This window comes from Podarcis pityusensis, assembly GCF_964106645.2.
Source record: "Podarcis pityusensis genome assembly, chromosome: 6".
Lineage (NCBI taxonomy): Eukaryota > Metazoa > Chordata > Lepidosauria > Squamata > Lacertidae > Podarcis > Podarcis pityusensis.
Window position 1 is genome coordinate 79,809,711 of NC_138030.1, and position 26,079 is coordinate 79,835,789.

The window sequence follows — 26,079 nt, forward strand, 5'->3', positions numbered from 1 at the left end:
ATATTTTATCAAAATAATGGAATTATATTGACATTTTAAAAGCATAGCACAATTGCCTTGACAGCTCCCAGACAGTCTGCCTGAGCTGAGCATCTGTCATTTATAGACCAGAACTATTTTTGCTATTTTTCACTTCTCAATTTTATTTGTTTAAGCATGTGAACAACACATTGCAATATTTGTGTAAGCCAAGCTATTGTTCTCAATATGCCCTTAGTTATGGGATGAGAGTTGCCAAGGCATATGGGCTGATTAAAACAACAACAACAACCCTTGACCTTTGTTTTGCCCCAGGGGATGGATAAATGACCTACACCATGAACCTGGAGTAGATTATTTCTAATGCAGAAATTTTAAGTTGATAATGAAAAATATATTTGTTTCCATAATTATATTGTACAAGAGAAGAATAAGAAAGTTTGATATAGCGTGGGGACAGTGGTTTTAAAATGTTTTTTATATCATCATAGGATAATGTTACTACAATGGTAGTAAGAAATGGAAATGCTCGTTTTTGGGGGATTTCCTTCCATTGAGCATTTTCAAGCCCTCCATTGCTGCTTCAGCTGCTAAGCGCAACCGAAAACAGAAGAGGTGGTTCTTCTATAGGAATAACAAAGTGTTAAAAGAGCGGAAAGGAGGAACAATATTGCAAGGGATTTATTGCACCTGTAACTTAGTAAAGTGTAACCCTTTGGGAAGTGTGGACCATAGTCTGTTTTGTCCCTGAGCAGCTGCTGCAGTGGACTGAAGGTTATATGTCTGATATAGCTGTGGCAAAGTGGGGCAAGTGGACCAGAGGCGCTGCACAACATTTTGGAGCTCTCACATCCCTCTCCCTTCTGCTGTTTTGAAATTGAAAATCCCAAGTTCCAGTCCCCCGCAATTGGTTGCTGGAAGGAAAAGTGGAGTTAACACACCATTTTTTGTCTGTAATAGTACAACAAACTAAATCAAAAAGCTAGTGAGAAAAGCTGAGCAGAAAACTCAGGGACAAATATGGAGGATGGGGTTAAAATCCGGCACATCCCAAGTGGGGGGAACCATCTATTTTCCTTGGAATTCTTCTGTGGTTGTATACACCCCTAGTTACCGCCACCAGGTTGCTGAAAGAGGCAGCACCAAATTAGGGGGGGGGTGTCTTTTGTGTCTTCTGGCACTGTGCTGTGTATCAGAATGCTGGGAGATATAAATGGTGGCCTCTTTCAGGTGTCAACAAACTGGGGAGCGGGATTGTAAGTTTACAGATAAAGTTGTGAAATAATAATAAGTTGAATCAGACATACCAACAAGCCATATAATTATAGGTGTATAAAGGTTCTCAGAAGGTTCTATATTATAAGAAATTAAAATTATATCAAGATTTACCTACAGAATAATGACATTTGCTTGTATAAAGACAAGTCCACAAAATTTCCTTGGTTGCGTGAATGGCCAATTCATTTGTTTCATTTCTAGCTCAGTGCTACAGAAACTGCGCAGATAAAAGAAGTTTATGCCTTTCAACTTTTTGTTTTTATCTATTTTGTATCTGGAGTAGGGTGACAGAGCTCTACCATTACCTGTAGACATGCTGTTCCAGCAACATCAGGAATTCCCAGTCACATGGGAAAAACCAACAACTTGGTTCTCTTCCACAAAGAGCATCACCTCCTTTGGTAACTGGGGGAACAGCTGTTCCCATTCCCCTAAGGCCATTTCAGAAACAGCTGTAGATGGCATTTCAAGTGGTTGATGGCAGCCTCCCTCTTCACTGTTTCTTCCATGCACCCAAAGCCCCTTTCATGGCACATCTCTGTTGTTCCGGAGCTTCTCTTAAACAATAGTAAAATGAGGTCCTTACCTGCTACTGGGCTAGCAAGGATGCAGGTGGTGCTGTGGTCTAAACCACTGAGCCTCTTGGGCTTGCGGATCGGAAGGCCGGCAGTTTGAATCTGCGGAACGGGGTGAGCTGCTGTTGCTGTGTCCCAGTTCCTGCCAACCTAGCAGTTTGAAAGCACACCAGTGCAAGTAGATAAATAGGTACCGCCGCGGCGGGAAGGTAAACGGCGTTTCCATGCACTCTGGCTTCTGTGATGGTGTTCTGTTGCACCAGAAGCGGTTTAGTCATGCTAGCCGCATGACCCAAAAAGCTGTCTGTGGACAAACGCCATCTCCCTCGGCACGTAGCAAGATGAGCACCACACCCCATAGTTGCCTTTGGCTGGACTTAACCATCTGAGGGTCAGTTACTCTTCTTCTTTTTAGCTTACTGCCCTAGCACAACAGGTTTTGTAAGGTGTCAGCTGCTAAGAACCATAGAGGTGGGCTGTGATATTTTCGCTATCTCCAGTTCCTGATTTAAACGTAGCACCCACCCCCATCGCCCGGTTATCATAGTGGAACTATTCTTTTCTCCCTGCAATATATGTTTTTTTGCTGTAATTATGTAAATGTCATTTGTATGTCAACCAATTACAAAGGAAGTTTAATTGTTTTTTCCTTAGCCTACATCTAAGCACAGCTTGATTATTTCAAGACATGTTCTTTGAATCCAAAGGACGCAATCCAGCCATAAAATACTTTTAGGTCCCATTCATTTCAGTGGGAGACTTCCCTGGAATATAAGCAAGGAACACAGTGGGAATTAATTCTGAATGAACATGGGAATTACTTCTGAATAAACATGCATAGGATTTCTCTGTAAATCTAACCGGCTGAAATCAATAGAACTTGTTTCATGCTTCGCATTGGCTAGATTGTGCCCAAACTGTTTATTTTGGTGATGCAGTTACAATGGTAGCATCACGTCCATTTTTAAAAAAGAATTCACATTGTTCATGCCTTATAGTAACAGAGGTTATATAGTGGTGGTTGTCACTTGTAATAACTGCTATGCTATTTTAGATATTCCAAGCACTATGGAAATTTTTAGTACCTACTCTTTGAAAACAACAACTTTTAACTACCTCTCAATTTAAAATTATGGAACAGATTGTTGTTGGTTTGCAGAGTGGTGGAAATTATTTGCAATATGGGCTTAGAGTTTGGCCAATGGGTTTGGCCTGTGTGGTTTTAGTGTGAATCATGCCAGAATGATAGGAAATTGCTCTATTGTAACAAAAGCCAGATCCCATGGATATTGGAGAAATGAGCATGAAAATATATTGTGCATTTAATTTGAGGTTAAAATAGGGCAGGTATATTCTTTTCTGGACAATGTATCTCTTTAAGAGCTTGGACAATAACCCAAGCTCCACAGGTATGCTTAACGTTACAGTGAGGAAAGAAACAACACCTGTTCACTTACATTTTGCTTTGGGACTCTAAAAGGGACATATTACCTGTTTTAGCTAGAAATCTTAGGTCTGAGAGACCTGTGCTGTCAATTCACAGTATTCCTTTATTTCTCCATCATATGTTACCTGAATGTCAAAAGAGCCCCTTTCCTTTGGCTTTGCTAGGTCCTACTCATACTGCTCTGGTTTGGTAGTTAAAGGAATATGTCCGGTGTCTGGGTTCTAAAGTGCCTGTCCTTGTAGGACTGCATTGTCATTTTTGCTTAAGAGAAGGCTGGCTTTGATAGGTAAAAGATGCATGGCATGGCCAACCTGATGTTAAGACAACTCTGCTTTATGTTGGTGAGGTTCCCCATGAAAGATCCTCTTGTGAGAGAAACCAATACTGTGAACCTGAAGTGAAAGCGAATGTGCGTCAGAAGGGCTTTGTTCTTGTTCAGCATGTCCAAAATACTCTTAGTCATGTGCTTGAAAAGTCAGAGTCACTAATAAAGAGGCAGAGTAGGTGACAGGAGGCAACATTATAATTTGCTGAGCAGCTTTGCCATTTCAAAGATCACGGCCATTAATTAGCAATTGACTTCGTACTTAACAATCCAGTGTTTTCCTCCTAAATGACTCTCTTAAATTCACAAAGGGAAAGAGGTCTGTCATGGAAAACTCCTCCGCCTTTATTACATGCATTAATTCCGTGTCCAGGAGAGGATAGTCATCAGACAGGACTCAATAGCTAACAGGGGCTCACTGTATTAAAAAAATAAAATAATTCAAGACAACAGCTGCTCAAAGCATAGCTGGAAGGACAGCTCTTCTTTATAAAGCTTCAATTAAGAAATTGAATAATTGATGAAAAACTTTTTTTTTTTCTTCCAGGAAGTTCCAGGCTAATGTGGTTGGGGAAAGTTGCCTTGGGTTCTGTTCCATTCTGGTTTTTTCCCCTTCACTGTTACAAGTCTCCCATCTTGATTAGGATCAATATCCAGAAGTTCTCTCCAAGATGGCCATGGGTCATTCAGTCAGGTGAATCAGCTGCTAACCCAGTGATGAGCACGTTGCTTGATATGCCTGTCACCACTGGTGTTATGTACTGAGTTGAATAGGATCCAAACTGCAGCAGTCTGATTGGTCCTAGAACAATAGGATTCAGAATGCAGCAGTCTGATTGGTCCTAGAACAATGCAGCAGTATGATTGGTTGGCAGGAACCACCCAATCATGCTCCAGATAGAAGTGAATCCACAACCTGATTGGCTTACAGTAGAATTCCGGAATTAGCCAATCATGTGCAGCCCATTGTGTAAATAATGTATATAAAGCAGATACTTTGAGGGGACATTCATTCATTTCCTCCTCACCACTATGAGCTGAATAAAGAGCATGAAATCACTTTGCGACTCTGAGTATATTTCAACTGGTAAAATAGGAACCTAGGAAGCTGCCATAAACCAAGTCAGACCGTTAATCCAATGAGTTCAGTCTTGTCTTCGCTGACTAGCTGCAGTGCCTCAACTTCAGACAGGGTTCTCTCCCAGCCCTACCTGGAGATGAGAGGGATTGAACCTGGGATCTTCTGCACACAAAGCTATCACTGAGCTTTTGCTCTTCCCCATAAGCACTTAATAAGAGAGTTCCGACTCTCTTGCATTGTCTGTATAGCCATTTCATGTGATAAGCTGACTGTGCAAATGCAGCATTCTTGCCTAATATAATATGATAAGAGCATGGCTTCATCTAGCTATTTAAATGTAGAATGGTAATTCTAACTAACACTTAATTTGAAATAAAATATGGGAGTTATCGCAGAGCTGTCAGAATACTATACTAAAACAAGAAAGAGGAAAATGTTGCAGCTAGTAACTAGCAAGCATATGATTTTGGTCCAACACAGCAGAGACATAAATATGAAGGCATTGGGCTACATTTTTCTATCAGCAAGAGGTGATACCTGTCATTTGAATGCCTTGTCCCAGTGACAGATTTCTATCTTGCATTTTCCTTGACTTCTCCATAGCTAAAGAGTTAGTTCACATGTTGAATTTTTACTTTCATGCACCCGGAACCTGGTCTATTGAAGGAAATAAGTCTCCATGATACTCCAAGGCGCAAGGTTTACCAAAACAGGCAGTTGCATGTACATCAAGCATCCACTTCCTTCTTTAGCTGTCAAACATCTTCAATCAGTATCCCCCCAGTTCCATTCATCCCGATTCATGATGGGCATTTTGAGGGGAACAGTCAGTGAACACGTGATGGCAGGCACCACACATTAAGGTGGAAATAAAAGTCATTCACATTCCAAGTGGCAATGCCACTTATACCACACATGTTTGTTTTATTTATTTAAGGATTTCTATCTCATCCTTCTAAGAATTCTCCAGGGCAGATATACAACGTATAGAAACAAAATAGAAACAATAAAAAACCAAAGACAATTAAAAATTCATGTAAGCATAGCATAAAATCAGATTCTCCAGGGATGAATATGGTTTTAAAGGCCTGGGGAAATGAAAATGATTTCATCTATTGCCAGAAAGATAGCAGAGTCAGTGCCCAACAAATCTCCCCAAGGAGAACATTCCATAACTGGTGCATCACCACCAAAAAGACCCTTCTCACCTCAGATGGTGGAATACCTAAGGGAAAGTCTCTGAAAACTACCTTAATGTATGTGCAGGCTGAAGTAGAGTCAGGTGAGCTTCAGGTACCCGAGACTTAAGTCATGCATGGCTCAATTCACTAATTCTTTGAACTGAACTAGAAATTGATTTGGATCCAGTGCAGCTATTTAAGCACTGATAAGGTATGAACCCAACGCCCATTCTCATCATCTTATTAACTGTATTTTGAACTAACTAAAGACAATCAAAGGCCGCCTCATATAAAATGCCACAAAGCAATCTAACCAAGAAGTTACAAGAGAATGGATTACTAGGACTAGGCCATGTCTGTCAGAAGGGGTCATAGCTGAAACGTGTCAGCTGCGGCAGAGGGCACTCCAACCTGTGGAGGCCACGTGGGCCACCAGAGGCAAAGGTGGACTAATAAGCACAGCAAAGCTGCAAATGTGGTCCTTCAGGGGGAGGACAAGCCTATCCACCCAAAAAAGTGCATTTAGCCTTCAACATGTATCATGAGAAATTCCCAATAATGCATTCAGCTTCTGGCAAAATCACCAAGGTTTTTGTATTTATTTGTTTTTTTAAAGGAGGCTATGATTGCACATTGTGCAAAAGCCATCCCACAAAACCCACGAAAGGTTTACAGCTGCAAATGCTTCTGCTCCATTAGACCTACAGATTATAATACTACTCTCAGTGCTATGTAATGGATGTCTAATCATTCTAACCTGCCTGAAAAGAGATACCACCTCCATACAGTCAGACATCTGTGGTTGTCCATGTACGCTACTGTAACGTTAATTAACATGTTGTGCTGCTGTTCATTCATAATCTATTCATGCTTCATTTATTTTTTAAAAAAGAGCATGTGAATTGCTATAACTGCTGCAGAATACCCTTTGTGTACATTTTTGTTCTTCCTTGCAAGACTGTGAATGCTTCGGCCACTCCAACCGGTGCAGTTACATCGATCTGCTCAGTGCATTCATTTGTGTGAGCTGTAAACACAACACTAGAGGGCAGCACTGTGAGTTGTGCAGGCTGGGCTACTACAGAAATGCTGCGGCAAAACTGGACGATGAAAATGTATGCATAGGTCAGTTTCATTCTAATTCTGGCGTTTCGTTCTCTGCCTTTTTTCAGCTGTTCAGACCTCTTTAGTACAAAAGCGAGACATTTCCAACGTTTCTCTTTGTTGTACCAGCTGAGCCAGAGTGAGCTTTTTCAATGGAGAATCTGCGCACCTTACATGCATTTGTTCTAAGCCTTAAGCGTCTAGTTTGAATAAGGACTACACAGGGTTGTGGTGGCCATGCCTCAGTATTTTAGACATTTTCCCCCTTCAAAAAAAAAAACCCCTTGATATTGCCAATTGCTCTAGGTCTAGGCCCCTAAGAAATCACCAGTTCCCAACAATGCATCCAAAACCCGCCATTACAGCTATTGAAACACCAGCATGAGATTCCATTGGAGAATCTATATAATTGGATCAAAAATTACAGGATTCGCAGATCACAGAACCCACCCATATGTAGCCCAGTACATAGAGTGCAGGTCTTCAGGACCCATAGGTGGGCATAAGACCATGCTAAGTGGGTCATACCAAAACAAGACTCCTCAACCAAGCCTGGAGACTGCAGCTCCCCGCCCCCTTATGTAAGAGCGTTTCCTCCCCACATTGCCCCTCCCAGCCTTACTGCCATTTCCTCCCCTCTCCCTACTGGGAACATGCTGCCTGGCTATCCATCCCATTTTCCATGGCCCCAGAATGGGTTGTGGCAGGATGCCCAGAAGCCATGGGATACCTCTCCATAGAAAAGAGGGGCTGGTATTGTTTCTGTTGATGTCACTGGTGGGGCACTCGCTCAGGGCAGGAATGAATCCAGGCATCCCCAATTCTAGAGAGCAAGCCTTGCAATGTGAGGGTTTGCTCACTAGTAAGGACTGCTACTCCACTGCACACTTGACTTGGAGTAGAAGGGTTGGACAGGAACAGCAGGGGATCCCAATAGAGCTTAATGGGCAACCATGCCTAAGATATTCAATTTTGGGGGTGCCATCTATTTTGGGTGCAGTCCCCTTGAGATCTTTATAGTTCCCCATCACCTTTGATTATGAGCATGCATAGATTTCTCTTGCTGCAGCTGGATTCTCAGAGGAGGGTTACTTGGGGAGTAAAAGCTGCTTGGGTTCAGCTATGGTAGGGCTTTCCTTTTTCCTTTTTACTCTCAGTTTAAATTTAGTGCATAGGTGTTGCACTGCTGTCACCTGCAGTCCAATTTTCTGAGGACACTTCCCAGTATGTGGGGCTTTACTGCCAGGAAAATGTGCCCATATAGGATTGTGACTTTACAGCCTGATTTGGATTGCTATGTGTTTACTGGAGAGCAGGTCTCACAGGATTATTGAATAGTTTCAGTCAACTCATTTGTTCATTCAGGAGTAAGATTGCAATGCCGATCCCGCTGACCTGGGAATATGCCCCATTGAATTCAGCAGGGCTTCCTTCTGAGTAGACATGGCTAGGGATTCACTGCAATGCTTGCTTTATACACTAACTAGGCAGCCAGGCATCTTGCACACTCAGGCCTCTTATGCACCTGCCCCCTGCCTGCCAATAATACTTAGAAGTAAGGTCAATTTAGTTAAATGGGACTTACTCCCTATTCAATGGCTGAGGACAGCAGCAAACAATTGCTGTGTAGATTAGGTTGTGAGGTTACTGAAGCATTTTGATTTATTCTGTGTACATTTGATTTCAGGCACATTGATACAAGGAGAGGACAGGTAGGGAGGTGGGGGGGGAGAGAGAAATTCATCTACAGAAGCTGACAAAAAAAAAGAAAAGAAGGAAAGGTAGCGGAGACTCAGCTCTCCAGATTAATTCATTAATCTTAAATTAATATGCAGATCTAATGCATGTCTACTCAGAAGTAAGGCCCATTTATTTTAATGGGACTTATTCTCAAATAAGCATGCAACTTTAGTATGTCAGGGTTGATTTGGAATGCAAATTAGCTTTATTTAGTTGATTTTTTAAAAAGAATTATAAGATGGCAAGACTTTGCAAATTAAGAGGGGGGAAATGGTTGTTGTTTTGAAATGACAACTCTCGCGTTGATTCAGGGAGGGAGAATCTGGGGAGTTCCTTCAAATCATCATCCAACACAGGGGCAACAAAGAACACCTGATATCTGTATTAGGTTCTGAGGGTGCTGAACCTCCCTGAGAAATCCTGCTCATTTTTATTTCAGGCAAGTTGACATTAGGAAGGGGACAAAGGGCACAGAGAGATGAATTAAAGGTGGCAGAGAAGGTGACACAAGCTGGAAGAAAGCGAGGAAAGAAAAAGCCAAAAACGAGAGGGAGGGAGAAATGTAATAGTGAGCAGGTAAAATCAAGTAAAAGGAAGAAAGTTTGAGAAGGTGAAGAGAATGTGGAAGATGGCATGTACAGAGAGAAGGAGGAAACAGACAGATTGTGAAAGGTGGTGACAACAGATAAAGTACTGAGAAAGTGCAAGGAGGAGGCAAAGAGGAGATGGAAGAAGAGAGGAGAGGAAAACAGAAGCAATGCAGGTGATGGAGGACAAAAAGTGCCAGAAGGTAGGGAGAGAAAAAGGCAGCAACAAGGGATAGAGAAATAAAGGAGGTGACTCATTTTATTGGAAGTGATAGAAATACTTTTTTGGTAACAAAACACAAGCATGAATGACTGTGCTGGCTTGTCCTCTTGCTCAATATTGACCACAGCCCCTGCCCCTGAATTAAAAAATAACCCAGAAATCAAAGACAGGATACAACTATTAAAAGGGTTCAAAAGTTTGACCAACAATATAGGAAATATTGGTTCACTTTTATTGAAAAAAAAGAATAGTATGCTGATACCCCAAGGTTTGATATGTGGTGAGATACTAGCACTATTAAATATAAATCAAAAGTGAAAATGTGAAAGTGGATCCCATGTTCTTAAAGTGTGTCTTCAGTTTGGACTGGTTGAAGACCCCTGTAATAGAGCAGTCACAGAATATGGAACTGATTTAATTCCAGTAAATTCCATTGTATGAATGAGAAATCTGCTCAAACCTACAGAATCTGAAAACTTTATTAGCATCTATGTATTCAAGAGCAATGTTGGTACTCCTTGTTTCTGTTCCCTTATTGATATGTGTAAACATACGCAGGAATGTTCAAAAGCAAAGTAAGATTGACCACAGGAAAATATCAGGCGTAAAGACCAGCTGCACAAAATAATGAAAAGAATGATTTTAAAATATGCCACAATATGCGCTCCTGTAAACCACAAAAAAGGTGGAAATTGGCAGCTATTTTCCATTGTAGAGTAGATCCCCTGGAACAAGTTTGTTCACACAGCCCAATGCATACTAGATTCCATAGGTTGCAATGCTTTAGACAAAACCTCAATCATAGATCAAGATTACTGAAAACTGAGCTTTGCCCAAATACAAATGTAGAGAATTTCACAAAATAGGGTCTACTTCAGGTGTGATGAACTTTCAACACACACCATCCACATGCAGGAAACTCACCTGCAGTTAACACACTCCTAGCTTTTTTACCACAACTCAGCAGGGTACCAACTGTGCATAGAACACGAAAAAGAAAAATCTGTATTTAGGATCTGTAATAATGTACACATAGAGTTCATGCAATTTCCTGCACAGAAGAGTTGTCCATGTAGGAAATAAATCCTAAACCAGCCCTTTAAACCAGAATATAGTTCATAAATTGGACTGACCAAACCAAATTCAGCCTACCAGTTCTGTATTGTAGGCTGCCAGGGGATTGATAGCCCTATTTTTTTTATTTTTGCAGCACAGCATTATTATAATTGTTGCTGTTGATACTGTTTTTTACTTTATTATCCCACATTTTTGTCCATAGTAGGCTGTCATGCATTGTTGGGTTACAAATTCTGCAAGACTGCCATAAGGTCATGAAGTTAAATGTGTTTTCCTAATCAGCTATCAACTCCAGCTCCTTGCCAATGCACGATTCTGTGCACATAAACTATAGATGGTACTTGTTTGCCAATTCCTTTCTTCAAATGGAACATCATTAGTCAAGTATAATATACAGCATAGTCTCAAAAAAATATATGTTACACTACAGCAACAACCATTTCCTTCAGACATTGTTTAGGGAGCATCATTGTCAATTTCCCAGATCAACATTTATCATAAATATAGCCTCACTCTATGGTCATTAGCTACCAAATTGTCTTAAAATCATGATCTGCTGAGGAGGTTCTATGTTGTTTTTTAATTGCACATCTGAGACCCCTGTACTGTATTACTTAAACAAACAAACTTTTGTGCTTGGATTAGAATTTCTTTTATCCACCACAATGCCTTCTATCATTTATACGGAGATATTTTTTTTATTTTAGCAATTTAAAGTATATTTTGTGCAATAAAAATACAACAGATCCACATTAATCTATTTTTTTAAAATAATCAGGGTAGGGTGAGGGGTCAATCACAACTTATTTTGCTCTCATGCACAATGTTTCAAATACCTTATTTCATAAAAGAACACAGCATCCAGAAACATGCATGGACATACAATATAATGCTCACATCCCTTTTAAAGTCATTTGGTGCTAAGTGAAACGAAAAGATTGATTCCTTTGAACTTAATTATGCTGCACTAATACTAACTACGTGTGTATGACAAGTAACAAGACAGCGCTCATACTAGCCTGTTCAATACAATTAACACATCCGACAACCACAGGTCTTTTAAACAGAGCATCATCTGCTAATTAGCGCTTGATAGAGACAAGGAATTATCTTTCTGATATCAGAGGTATGTGCCTAGCTTCAGAGATCTGTGAGGAAGGTACCTCATAGTTTCCTCCTTTTGAACTGGAAACGGGCAGGAGAAAAGGGCACCAGTACCCCAGCTAGTGGAGTCTGAGGGGGCTCATTTAGAGCAGCTCTCTGAAGCAGGAGGGCAACCAATTGCCTATGTAAGAGTTGGGATCAAGGCCAGCAGGGAACCTAACTATCTGTAAAGCTAAAGAACTGCCTGGACTTTGAAAAAGCCAGCTTGGAAGGAAGGAGAGATAGAAACTTGAGTGCACCAGTGGCAGGACCCTGGTCTTCCAGACAGTGGTTCACTGAGAAGTGCCAGGGCTCTATCTGGAAATCATAGCTAAGGGCCCCTTTCTTAAACATATGGAGATGTTGGCCCAGCTCCCACAAAAATCAGCACCCTTCGATGATGGAGAAACTTTCTCCTTACTGTCTTCAGCAACCGAAGCATCAGAAGCAAAAAAATTTAGGTTCCAGTGGTACCTGGGTTTTTGCATTCTGATTAGGCCCATCGAGGGATTGCATTTAACTGTTTCTCATTGGCTTCTGCACCTACAGTCGTGTACAGAAGATTCATGATCCTGATACTATCTATGTGCATGTTTGCATTCATAGGGAAAGCATTAGTATAAAACAGGTTGCAACAGATTTATAGCCACAGCATTGTCTCCCCCCCCCCACAATTGTGTTCACACTTTCCTGTTGCCATATCACATGACTTGCTGCAGCGGTGTGTAGGTTAATGTTTGGGGGGTACCTCCTGGCTGCAAAGGGGCAACCACAGAACAGTAATTTATATGGAGATGCAGTGGGCAGCCTCAGCACAGATAATTTGGTTTGCGTTTCTGTGCAAAGCCAGGACAGCAAAATGTGCAAGCAGCATTTGAAGGTGCATAGGAGCAATTAGTTGTGTGATTGATTTCTTGTGCTGCACAGGAAGGTATCTTGTGTCACACTAAGATGCCTCATTTGACAGTTCAGGAATGATCAGCCATGCTGCATATGTGGGCAGCATGTCCAGTCCTTAATACTTCCTTGGCACATAACTCACTTTGCACGAGTGAAATCTGCCTGGGGCTGGATCTAGACACGTCAAAGAAGCGTTTCAGTTAAATACGTTGTAAACTTTGTGTGAGAAATCGGGTTGGCAAAAAACGGAACTCCACATCGCCATCTGGTGTCACAGTGTTAGAATACAACGCATATAAAATGCTCTTTCTTTGCCAATGTAGCTGAATCCAAGGTGAAATACTAGCACCATTGAAGTCAGTGCTAAACTTTTGTTGACTTTGGCAATGACAGAATTTCTCCTTCCATTTGTTAAATGAGGTAAAGGCAAATCAGCTCTTATTTCCATATAAACATCTGACTTTAAATACATTTATCCACCTCTGACAATCTTGGTTCTGAAGCCATTTAAAAGTAAGTTCTGAATATCAATTTCATTCGGAATTGTCCCTTTTTTCTCCTGTGACATACCACATGGTTAGATGCCTTTGCCAAGGGCAAAATTCTCAGTAACTTTGTTAATGTATTGCAGATAACCAACTGACAGAATTATCATTATTTCAATTGGCACATTTTTCCAAACCACCACCAATAGCACTAGCCTACGTTCCTTTGGAAATGCCATTTGTAATTTGTAAGGATTGAAATCCTGAGCAATAGATGCAATATTTGCTACTCAAAACATTTTCCCCTTGAGCTTCTCCTCCCCCACCCCCCATTTCTATTTGCAATGTTAAAATATTCTCAGTTTCCCCCTCCTGTTTTGTCATTTCTGATCTCAAGGATTCATAATGAAATCCCAGGGAATAAATCTAAATGGAATGATTAAAAGAAAAAATAGAGCTGTTCACCCAGCATGGTCTCCAAATTCAAAAAGAAATACTCGCACTCTTTGCATTTGATAGCAGATACCAGGGGTGTTGGGAAAGTTATTATTAACTTGAAGTCTCAATTCTATCTACACAAGTGTATCTGCAATCAAAATCAGATCCTCAAGGCACTACCAGAAGTGCAAACAACAAGATAAACAAGGCAAGGATATATAGGGAAGATGCAAATCACATAGCATTCCAGACATTGACAACCTGATTTATATATATATGAAAAATAATGATCTGCAATAGAATCATACAATTGGAAGATACCTAGTTGGTCATCTAATCAGAGGCAGCAACCAGCCTCTACTTAAATACCCCCAGCATGTATACACTGCAGCCCCAGGCCAAATCTGACTCCCCAGTTGCCAACCAGGAAAGAAAAAAGAAAAAACATGAACAGAGTGTAACTGCACTGCATGTATAGACTTGCCAGCAGCCTACTTGGGGGAGTGTCAGTGGTAATCTGGCCTGCCATTATTACAGCAGCACCCCCACCCTTCCTGCAACAAAGCATTCCAGAGATTTAGAACCAATAGGGGTGCGAGATGAGAACATACATTTCCTAGAAATAAAATATGAAAACAAAATAGGTTCAATAAAACTGATCCAGTGGTTTTTATAAGAGACACATTATCACAAAAATTCATATGGTCAAAGTTTGTGCATTTCACATCTGTATGTTTTTACATTCAATGCGGTAACAAAAATGACAAGCTTGGGTTTAAGTTATTATTGGCCAAGGCTCTGGGACACTCTCATTCATCTGCTGCCCATTGAGTTCTCTCAAGTAGGATATTGTGGCATAACTTAAAAGGTGTACTAACATTGCAGAAGAAAAAAAATACAGCCTGTAAACTCCAATCACTAAAATGCCATGAATAAATTAAGCTGATGCCCATAAACATAAAGGAAGACTGCCTTGGAAATTAGTAAAGTGCATTTATGTTGCCATTTAGAAAATATTCAGCATCAAGTGTGGAGTCTTACCTATTTTAATAATTTAAAGCGAGCTTTGACTTGATGGTCTATTGATGTTTCCTGAAATAGCAAGCTGTCTTAACGTTCATTAAAATGATATAAAAACGTGAAGAACAAGTTGTAAGCGCTGTCACCGTTAGTTACTTCTGAGGACTTCATTCTTCACTTTATTTCTGCTAATTTTCTGCTCATACCACCATGGAAATGTGCCATTAAGGGTGGTATCCCAACTAAACAGTTCCACTAATGCAAGTACTTTTGGGATCTAGGAAGCCAGACAGTTAGTCCAGCTTGCTTACTGCCTGGTAGTGGCTCTCTGGCATTTCAAGGCAGAAGGTCTCTCCTAGCTCTACCTAGAGATGCCAGGGATTGAATTTAGGACCCTCTGCATGCAAAGGACATGCTGAGACCCTTCTGGAGGGCTGGGGAAGACCTCAGAAAGCCTCGGGATAAATGGAGGGAGCAAAGTTTCATTGCACAGCAAAAGTCAATTACACTGGTAGAACTGCTTAACTGAATACCACCCTAAATGTATAGCAGTAGTCTTCAGTAGTTCAAGCAGGGACCCACCTTTAATCAAAAACTGCAACACAGGACCCACTTTCAATCTTTTTATCATATCTTTCTCACTTCTCCTTTGTCATTTTCTTTTTTTAAAGTAAACAAACAAAAAAAAAGAATTTTGTGGTGTGTTGTAATGGAGTCATTGCTTGGATCCACCTCGGATTGGGGGTATGACTCAGTTATGGATCCCTTTGCATTAGTTGAACACTGATACTCTCAGTGCTTCCCAAACTTGGATCGCCAGCTATTTTTGGACTACAACTCCCATCATCCCTAGCTAACAGGATCAGCAGTCAGGGATGATGGGAATTGTAGTCCAAAAAACAGTTGAAGACCCAAGTTTGGGAAACACCGTTCTAAACCAATGAGCAAGTGGACTTTCCAGCAGTCTGCCGTTATCAAACCATCTTCCTTTATGGTTAAACTTGGCCGCTGTTACCCCTATTAGTAATGAATGACTTTTAATCTTGTACTCCTGTACCAAGTTCATATGTGTTGTCTTGTTTCTGCAGAATGTAACTGTAGCCGTTTTGGCTCAGTCCATGATCGCTGTAATGAAAGAGGAATTTGTGAGTGTAAGCAGGGAGCAACAGGGCCTAAGTGTGATAAGTGTCTGCGGGGATATAACTGGCACAACCAGGGTTGTCAATGTAAGTAACTGCCCTACATCTGCCCTCCTCCTCCTCCTCCTCCCCCCCTTCCCCCCACCCTTTGCTGCCTGCGCTTCTCTGTGCCAATGTGTGCAGTCCCTCAGCACTTTTTTTTTAAAAAAAGATGAGAAACCTTTCTGCAAGGTCTCAAAACTCCTTCAGCCTGAAGTTTAATGAAAGCACTCAAAAGGTAGCAAATTGGCTATGCAATTTCTTTCGTTTCAACATTCTGCGTATGTGTAGTGCCCTCTCCCTTTCCTTCTGCTAATGCCTGGAGAAACCTTTAACTAAGATAGCACATATATGCACCTTGTCAGCTACAATCAACTAAAGTATGATAAGCTGTATCACCAGTATCTGGGTTCTAAAGGCATATTGGAAACAGAAAGGTGAGAAGAATTGTGCATGTACGTTTATTTCGTTGCATTGCCCTTTCCTAGACCCTAGAAATTTTAATTAATATATTGAGCTGTGACTTTCTGTAACAGGCTTAGGGAACCTCCAGGTGTTGCTGGTCTTCCACTGCCTACAGCCCCAGCCAGCATGGCCAGTGGTCTGGAATGGTGGGAATTGTAGTCCACCAACATCTGGAAGGGCACAGTTTCCCTCTCCATGCTCTACAAAGTCCTAACTGTGGATGTTCTGGTTTACTATCTATTATCTAACCATTCAAAACCCAATACTAAGAAATGTGACAAAGTTTGTTTGAACTGTAGGAGACAAATCTGTGTAGCAAATCTTTTTCTGGATCGCTCCAATAATACAGTGCTACTTGTTCATTTTTCCAATAGAGCAGGAGTGGGAAATGTGTGGTTTCCCTCCTGTTGAGGGTTTGCAGTCACTTGGGAGAAGGGGTAATCTACTTGGAGGAGGGGTTGTCATATGCAAACACTGAACAGAATGGGAGCCATTGGAAGGCATTGACAAAGGTCACACACCATATTTAATGTGGCACAAGTCATGGTAATTTGTTAAGGGTGCTGAGAGGCATTAGGATGGGGACACCTCACAGAGCCACAATTCCCAGCACCCTCAATGAACTATAGTTCCCAGGATCCTTTGGGGGAAGCCATGACTGTTCAAAGTGGTAAAATTGTGCTTTCAGTGTATATGGATGCGACCAAAGCCTGGGAGGAGCCCAAGCCTAATATTGGCAGGGACAGAGCTTTCACTTTTCTCCAGATTCCTCCTTGTCATTCACATGAAATTAGGCCAAGGACCATATGAAATTGTGTCCCAAGGTTGCCCACACAGAGAAGCTCCTAAGTAAAGGTCTGCTTACCAAGTGGTTCACCAAGCCATGCAGATGTAACATGTTTCAAAGTCACAAACATAGTATTCTTCAAATATAATGCAAACCATGGTTAGCTTTAAACTGGAGCTTTAAAGCAGGTTTGTAAACCATCATTAAAGCTAACTATGGTTAAGTGTTAACCTCAGTGTAGAAATAATGCTAACACCAGTATATACTGGAAAGGGAAAGGGGGAAGGACTTTTAAGTAGGAGAGAAGAGGGAAGGGGACTAGTATATGAGCCAAAGGGGCACACCCATTGTTGAGCATGGGAAATATTATCTGTGCCACTGGGCCAATATAGCGCAGCCTTCCTGGTGCTTGAAGGTGCATTTGCAGTGCAGGGTGGGCGCAAAAAAAACAGGAGCTTAATTGAGAAGTAGAAAGAAGAATGGATTTTCAGGTAGGTGAAATGCAATTATCCAATTAGAATTCATCAACTTCTATAGTCTTGCAGTGGAAGTCTCTGGAGCAGAGTGAGCTATTCAGAACAAACATTTCATTAAACACATCTTGCCTAGCTCTCCATTAGTGGATTATCAAGAACAAGCTTTGATTTGATGTGTTCATTACTTGATGTTGCGTGCTTTATGCAAATGTACTTCCATTTGTGCCTTGTTTATTGGCTATTTTCCAGTTCCACCCTGTGCAATTCCCCTCATCTTCCAGCAAGCATGCAAAATCACCTTCATCTTCTAAAGTTAGGGTGCATCCTAAATCTACAATGGTGTACTAAAGGTTACATGATTTGGGCAACCTTTAGGCAAGTTAGCATCAATATCCTGTCCCTCCATCCTCCCCCACCTGGAAGTGGGTTCCTGCAAAGTAATAATTGTCCCATGCTACCTCTGTCTGTATCAAGTACTAAGTGCAGTGCAAGAATAGTTTAGGGACTGGTGTGTCCTTCAGTAGTTTTGTAGCTTTGGCACATATGCAAAGGTAAACTTGGCAGCCTCTGGCGCTCTTCCTGGTAGCTTGCTTTGAATGTAGGGGCATTACATTGTTTTGACTAGATGTCATTTGGAAATCTCTTGTGATTATCTTAATACTACATCCTTGCTCCTAGTGCAACTGCTGAAGGTTCCACAAGATCTAACAAATACTGCTGTATAAACCCCTGATTTCATTCAATTGCCTCTCATTTCAGAACACCACCGTCCCTCAGAATGCAAGTCCCTTCTTTCTACTCATTATACATTTATCAAACGTAATGGAAGACTACTCCAACTCTAAAGTTGCATGTATACCTATATCTCCCATGGAAATATGGCACTTTAAGGTGTTTGACTTTGACTGCATCACATACTAAATTTTGATAATGTGGGAGACAGCAGAGACAGAAGGGAGTAAAGGAAAGTGGGGATTCCATGACAAGGGACAAATGTAAACAAATGCAGTTTTAGCTACTCAAAGTTCAATTAAGTTGGGGGTATTGCATACAGCATTAGTCTAAAGGCAAATCAATATGCAACATGAGCTGCTGGCAGAGGTTCAAGTTATGGTAAGCAACAACCCCTGATAACACTGGTTCTGTTCCCAATGCCTATGCAACACCAGGTGAAACCTCGTTTGTCTTGAATCTAAATATTTGCCAGTGCAGTAACATCCAGTTAGATTTTGATGTATTTTTAGGTTACTGAGAGGCTGCTGTTGTACTGTTTCTGATTTGTTTTTATACTGTAATCTGTCCTGAAACCCCCAACAGTAAATAGAGTTCAAGGAAGGTGCAAATCAACTAACACTTTCCCAGAGTTCTCAGTAGACCAAATGTTTTCTGAATTCATTTGCGTGTTTTTAAAGAGAAATAGCTGTGCCAGATACAGCTCATATCCTTACTTATCTTGATACCCATGCATTCTATTAGTCTAGGTTCCCACCTCTCTTACACTTTAATTTACCAAAGAAGACATCATGCTCCTCCAAGAGGCTCAAAGTGCCTTTTGATGCAAATGAATCGCTATCAAGGTCCACCATTTGTTACACATTAATAGTTGCCCAAAACTGCAACCGGATTGGGACCTTGGCATGTAAAAATAGCTGCTATTGATTTGCTTAAATTCACACTATTTTCAATTGATCAACACTTTGGATTGAATTAAGCTATAGCCTCTGTTCCAAAAAAGTTTACTTAGCCAAGACAAGAGTCAGACCAGGGTTTCAGAGGAGGCTACAGGAGGTTCACAGACAGACAGATGAGTGGCCAGAAAATCTGAGGTGGTGTTTTTCCCATAAAATACAAAAAAAACCATTATATATATTTCACCGGGAACTAGCCTTAAAATTAGCATGAATTTTGAAGTGTTTTGATGTCAGCTTGTGCTACCTATAGGTCTTCTGCCTGATTCCCTATTTTTCAGTCCAGGACTCTGTAAACTTTATAATCAGCTCCTTTTCATGTTCACTTCATTTATTTCTCAAGGAAATTTATTATAGTAGTACAGAAAATTACAAGAACAGCAACAGCAGCAACATCTCTCTAATGTGCTATAAAGACTCCCGAAAGATTACTTGCATGAGCATGCAAAGCATACACTCAATATAAATCCTTGTCTCAGCTGAAACTAAGCCATAATGACAAAGAGTAGAATATGTGTAGCACGGGCAAAGTTAATGAAGACAGAGCCAGAGAACTGGTGTTATGCAGAACGGGGGGGGGGTATTCTTTATAAGGCGGAACCCAAAAACAGGGAAGAGAGGGGGCAGTGGGTCTGCTGTGAGGTGTGTTACAAGCTGTGGCTCTGTGTGTGTGTGTGTGTGTGTGTGTGTGAGAGAGAGAGAGAGAGAGAGAGAGAGAGAGAGAGAGAGATGGCTATGTCCAATGTATAGTGAGAATAAGGAAATATAAGGACCCATGGCTTCAGTCACACTTGCATCTAAGCATGCATATGAACTTAACAAACATATGTTGTGAGATATTTAGTTCAGAGACAGTGTGCAATGGAGAGGTTACATTTTACAATAGTATGTTGGAAAATCAGTACTTGGATAAAAGTCAAAAGCTTAACATGAACAAAACGTACAGTTTTATTGCAAAAAATATATAAATATTTATTACTATACAGTCTTCTGCTGTAGGAAGAAGAATTGGCAAAGCAAACAGCATGTAAATTGGACTGGTAGTATGTTTTTGCCTGGGGCAGAAGGAATGGTGAGAGACACCAAATGAATAAGTGGAACCTAATTGGCAAGAGGAAAGAGGAGGGGAACGAGATTATGTGTTACTAGCAGGCAAAATGCAATAACTGGGGTCAATGTACTTTGATGGATATGGAAAATGACAGTGAGGCTGATCTCAGAAACAAAGGATAGTGTGGAAGGTCCTTTGGGGTGAAGTCATGGTCAAGGGAATGGGCCTGCCCAGAGAACCCTACAAACACTAGCTGTATTTACAATAGGCACATGCATGTTGAAGAGGAGTCCTTGCTGTTACACCAACCTAATGCAATTTGAAATTTGGCCTTCTGTCATGAATCTAAGTAATTGTCCCTGCTCACATGATTGTGTCATTCAGACACAGCTGCCAATTGCATAGGATGCATAGTGGTTCCTTGGTGGCTGCGGATATGTCTAAAACATACCTTACAGAGCTCTGGTTCTGCCCAAGAACTATCCCTCCAGCACATTCCCCTGTAGGCCAAGTTCTCATCTGCATAGGCAATCTGCTTCTGCAAGGCTCAACTAGATGTTATTTTATGAGACTATACCTATGAGGTTTCTGGTGTTAGAAATCTGTAACATGCTTCCAAGGAGACCTCCTGTATCAGTGCAGCATAACAACATCTGTGTGCCATGGCAAAACAGGAGGTCTCTGTGCAAGCTACTGCATGGGCTACAGCATCTGACAACTCATCCAGATCTGCAGAATTCTGGATTCCATTTAGGTTAGTTCCTTTGTATATGTCTGCTGCCATTTGATTTAATTTATTAATATTATGCTTCAAGGGCCAATAATGTTCATGCAATATCTTATTTTACAGATTTTACTTAGTATTTTAATTTGATGTTAAGATTACAAGCCACAGGACACCTAATTCATCACATGCATCCATGGACCTCTGCAATATAAAGTTGTTACTGATTTACTGATGTGAAATGTTCAAGGCAAATTTGTAACCATAGATAGCATGGATGGAAGATGTTACCGAAAATTGACAGTGGGTGTTATCTGCTATCCTGCTGTTAGTCGGGGGCAGGGGATGAAAGTGTCCATTCAATAAGCACAGCTGGTAGGGTCTGGGACCAGGGTTGCCACCAAATTTACCTACAGCAACATTTTATGGTAAACTTGAAGGTTCCTACACAGAAGAAATACCAAGGAATTTTGAAGGAAGCAAAGAGTTTTATTAAGTTCTTTTTAAAAAAAATGTCAGGGGTGCTTTACATATTCCCTGTATCCCTATTGCAATGTCCTTTCTTATGGTAGTAGATATGACCCTTGTGAAGATAGGATTTATACCAAAGAATCAACACCCTATACCGTGTTTTTATCTGTGTTGAAAACAGCTGCAGTGCATGTCTGCATAGGACACAGATGCCTTATCTTCCAAGGAGGCTCCCTTCCAGGAAGTCAAGACGCCTTTGCCAGATTATATAAAGGAGGGGTGGGAACCTATAGTCCTCCATATATTTTTGGACCATGACTCCATCACCCCTGGCAAAAGCTGGCTGGGGCTTGTGGGAGTTGTAATCCAAGACACCTGGAGATCCACAGGTGCTCTATCCCTGGTATAAAGCATCAGTCAACACCAAACACTTCCAGTGCCTCTGAGTCTCATGTCTGGCCTAAGCCTGTAGTTTGGGGAGCTCTCCATGGTCCTGACTCTTATCTGCCTTTATTGCATTTCACCACATCTAACCGGAATATATCCACAGACTCCAGCCTAGAACAGGAAGAGGATGTGGTTTTATTAACACTGAAGGCAGAGTTATTTGCAAGTTTCACTTGGGGCAAGTGTCTCCCAGTGTTGCACATTCAAACACTGTTCAGGCGACTACTCTGCATAATATTAAGTGCTGCGATATGACTGAATTGAACTTCATGTCTGGGAGTTATCAGCTCAGTTCTCTTAGACATTTCACTTCACTCATAACCATGTATTTAACCTTTCTATGCATTTGAGATCATGTATGACCTCAATGGGATATAAAAATGTAAAATGTTTGCCCCCTACCGTGTGTGACTTCATTCTGCCTGTAAAATGGAATAGTTCATTATTTGGAGGTGTTACAAATCACATCCTTCCCCTACTGTGCATTTTTTATCCCAGCTAAACTGAATTAGGGATGCAGGCATGAAACACTGAACGTCTATGGTCCTGTTGTGAAAATTCTCATTTAAGTGCAGAACATTTAGATAAAGTGTTAAGTATTATTTATTGTATTCATACCACTAATATATAAAGAAATTATCTTTTAGAGATCCCAAAATACATTCCTGCATACTTCTAAACTGTGCTCTAAACAATAATCTGTAATACAATTTTTTGTTTTGATAAAGATGGCCTAAATACATCTCATTCTAACAAAGCAAAACAGAAAGACTTAATTTGGTTCCATTTGACAAAATAATATCAATAAAGTGTAGTAGTTGTTTTAGTGAGTTAAATGGCACATTTGTTCAGCTCTCAATGTGATTTGTTGTTGCAATACAAATAAACACTAATTTAGCCACACAGGAAACTTTTATAACATGTCTGACACTTGTTGCAACACTCTAAGTTGGAAAAATGTGATAATGCCCTGAAGCTGCACTTATGAATTTACCATCAAATCTTTTAAGTGAAGGCAATCTAGTGGAGTTATTATATGAGGGCTTCATGCCAACTGGAGAACAAAATGTGTCCCAGGGGCTGGTTCAATAAGTTGACTCTGGCCAAGAGATACATTGGTCTGCTCTAGTAATGCTGTTCTTATGGATCTTTAAAAAAACACACACACTTCATTTCCATACAATCTCATATGTTGGCCTTACATCAGTCAGAGTATAATATGTTGCCATGAATGTAGTACCATACTAGAAATGCAACTAACAGTTACCTGTAAGACTTCAGTATAGGCAAAGAAGCATAGTTTTTCACATCTGTTGAGGTAGATGTCTCAGACAATGGTCCCAGTGAAACATGGCCTTTTCTTAGGAGGCTGTCAACTCCCCTAGATTGTCTCAGCAGAAACAGAAGGGGTTTTTCATGCCCTCTCCCCAAATTAAAAAATACAGTTGTATCCAATGCAGTTGTTCCATTAGCACAAAGACTTCCTCCTGCACATCAGGACTCCCTCTCCCTGTGCGCCTTCCACCCACCCCCAAATCTAGAGGGGAGAGAAAGAGGGAGCCCATGGTGGGAGTTCTTGAACTAACAGGATGACTTCGTTAGATGCAACCCATAATGTTTGGATGAAGTTTACTGCTGGAGGAGAGGCATTCAGCTTTGCTGAAGGTCCCAAGCATCTCCAGTTAAAATAACTTTTGGCTGCAGGGCTAGGAAAAGCCCCCTTTCTGCTTTAGACCTAGGGGTCCACTGCTACTCAGAACAGCACTGGACTAGATTTTATTTATTGCGTTTAAAAAATATTCTGTCCTGACCTTTAACATAAAAGTTTTCGGACAAATGGCAGTTTCATATGTTCATTATGTGTTTGTTTATCCATATCCTTGCAATCCCATCCCCACAGCCAGAGACTCAGGTTTAAGCCAGGAAACTCCAAGAGGATACTCGCTCAAATTATGGTGAAATATTAGATATACCCACTCATAAGTGTACAAAGATTACAATCCAAGGAAAAGGCCATCTTGCTTTATCAGCAGAGTCACATGAGAGTTATTGGCACTTCTGTAGCATGCAAACAATAATGAATGTATAAAAAGTTAAACAAGGAGCCTGTTTCTTCTCTTCAGAAAGTATAATTTTTAAGCGGTTAATACTTGATGGCTTGGTAATAAATATTTCAATACAAGATATGGCAATCAGAAGTAGCTTGGAATGGAAATGCAAAGGGACAGAAAGAGACAGAACTTCTATTAGGTGCATGAAATAAAACAGCTTGAAAGATTAAAACAACAATTGCTATGTTGGACTGCAAATCTATTGAAAGGGAAATTATAATGTTTATTGAGAAGAATTATTCATTGCTCATTTGAGCAAAAGCAGGCATGGGCAGCTCGTATTGTGAAATGACAGGTGGGCAGACATTACTGTAAAAGTTTGTCCTCAGTAGGAGTTGTGAAATTAAGCTTTGTATAAACTGCTTGCTCATCACTGACTTAGAACAGGTACAAAAAAATTCCCAACAATCCAGCAATATATAAACCTGGCATTAAGGCCAGATATGAATAGATATGGACCATTTTTTAAAAAGTCATTAATATTAAATTCCATTGCATTTTTTAAAGCCAAGATCATTAAAAGGAAATGTTGCTAGATATGGGGTATGTCCATGGGTGGAGCCCTCCAGTTTGTGGCAAGTCTGGTGGCAGAGCAACTTCACCTAAGGTGGACAGCTATTTCCTTGCCCCCCAACAAGTCTACTACCTACTACCAAATACTATATCACAATGCTACCCAAATGACAACGGGGCCACAATCGGAAAGCAAACATGGATCCTGGGCTAAAGGATTCTCCCTGCTACCACCACCAAATGATGCAAATCAAATAGGGCAAACCCACCAGGTTACCATGTGGGGTGTTCTATGGCTCACTGGCCCCTATCTAGGCCTTCGGACACAACCTTCCCCCTGGACTCCTTTATTGGGGTACCCTGTAATTTTGATCGTGGAGAAAGGGTGTGGGACCCACCCCCTTGGCTAAGGATCCGATCCAATGCCTCTTTCCACCAAAACATTGTGACAGTTGCTATGAGGAAGGCAAAACCCCAAGGCAGGCCCAATTTTTGGGCAAGGGAATTCCTCCCTGGGCCCAAATATGGTGACTCATCAATTCCACAACAAGGTGATACATGCGTGCTGCCCACTTACCTCTGGGCAGCAGTCTCATGCTGACTGCTGTCTGCTCCCAGCGCAGCTGGTTTAAATGCTGTGGCAGTGGACCAGAGTGAAGCCTGGGTCCATCGCCAGAGCCCCGCTCACCAAAATGGCCATGATTGGCCAATTCAAATAAAATTCAGTGGTAAATCTCATTGACCCCTGCGGCCAGCTAAGGCTGATGATGGAGTCAGTCAGGTGTGCAGATAGGAACCCGCTGTTAACGGTAAGCAGTCCTTACTGATTTTACAGATAGGGCATGCTGAGCTTAGTAGACAACATATCCCATACTAAAGAAAACACTAAACATGGGCTGTACGCATGGAAACCAGTGCCATACAGTGTTACTTAGAAGTGAGTCCCATTCAGTTTAATGACATATACTTCCTCCCAGGTAAGTGGGTATAGGATTGCAGTCTGAATCTCTTTACTTGCCTCTGTTAAGGTTATGTCAACAGCAACAAAGAAATACCATTGGCAACAAAAAAGAAAAATTAAGGCAGCTCTACTACTAGCATTTAGCTGGGAATTAAGTGCTATGAACAGTTTAAGCCTTACATCTCAGTAAATATTGCATGGGATTGGGCTACATAAGTGTGAAGCAACAAACAGCATTTTTGAGAGCTACGGACAGATCGTTCCAAATACAAACAGGAACATGCAATCTCTCAAACATGTTCCCAGACATGTCCCCAGGCAGATGATACATATGCAGAGATACACATATTCCGGACATTGAAGGAGCTTTTGAGCCGAAGCACACACTACATCCTCATTATATATCAGCAGGAGATTATTCAGCAGGGTGCTCAGTTAATGAGATGATGCATTGTGGTAAATTTGGAAAAGTAGCCATTTTGGTGTCACAAGGTGAAGTCCTCTTTCAGTGAAAAAGATGCTTAACTTAAACTGTTGTTATTGTCTAGGTTTTTTTCTTTCTTTTAAAAAATTCTTATTTCCAAGGCAGTTGTGGAGAGACAGTTTCACTATATGTGGCTCTCC

At 41.0% G+C, this 26,079-nt stretch overlaps 1 protein-coding gene across 11 annotated transcripts in view; it reads left to right on the plus strand.

The window, feature by feature from the left end:
* NTNG1 (netrin G1) overlaps positions 1-26,079 on the plus strand; it is a 208,141-nt gene that overhangs the window by 166,582 nt on the left and 15,480 nt on the right. For 3 of the 11 annotated variants that reach the window (XM_081008678.1, XM_081008683.1, XM_081008681.1), the window contains 2 exons: positions 6,824-6,991; positions 15,672-15,809. The exons of 3 other annotated variants lie outside the window; for them this stretch is intronic. In XM_081008678.1, coding sequence (XP_080864804.1) covers positions 6,824-6,991; positions 15,672-15,809 — 306 coding nt within the window. The remainder of the gene's footprint in view (positions 1-6,823; positions 6,992-15,671; positions 15,810-26,079) is intronic. 5 more of the 11 variants (XM_081008685.1, XM_081008686.1, XM_081008687.1 and 2 more) reach the window with 3 other exon arrangements.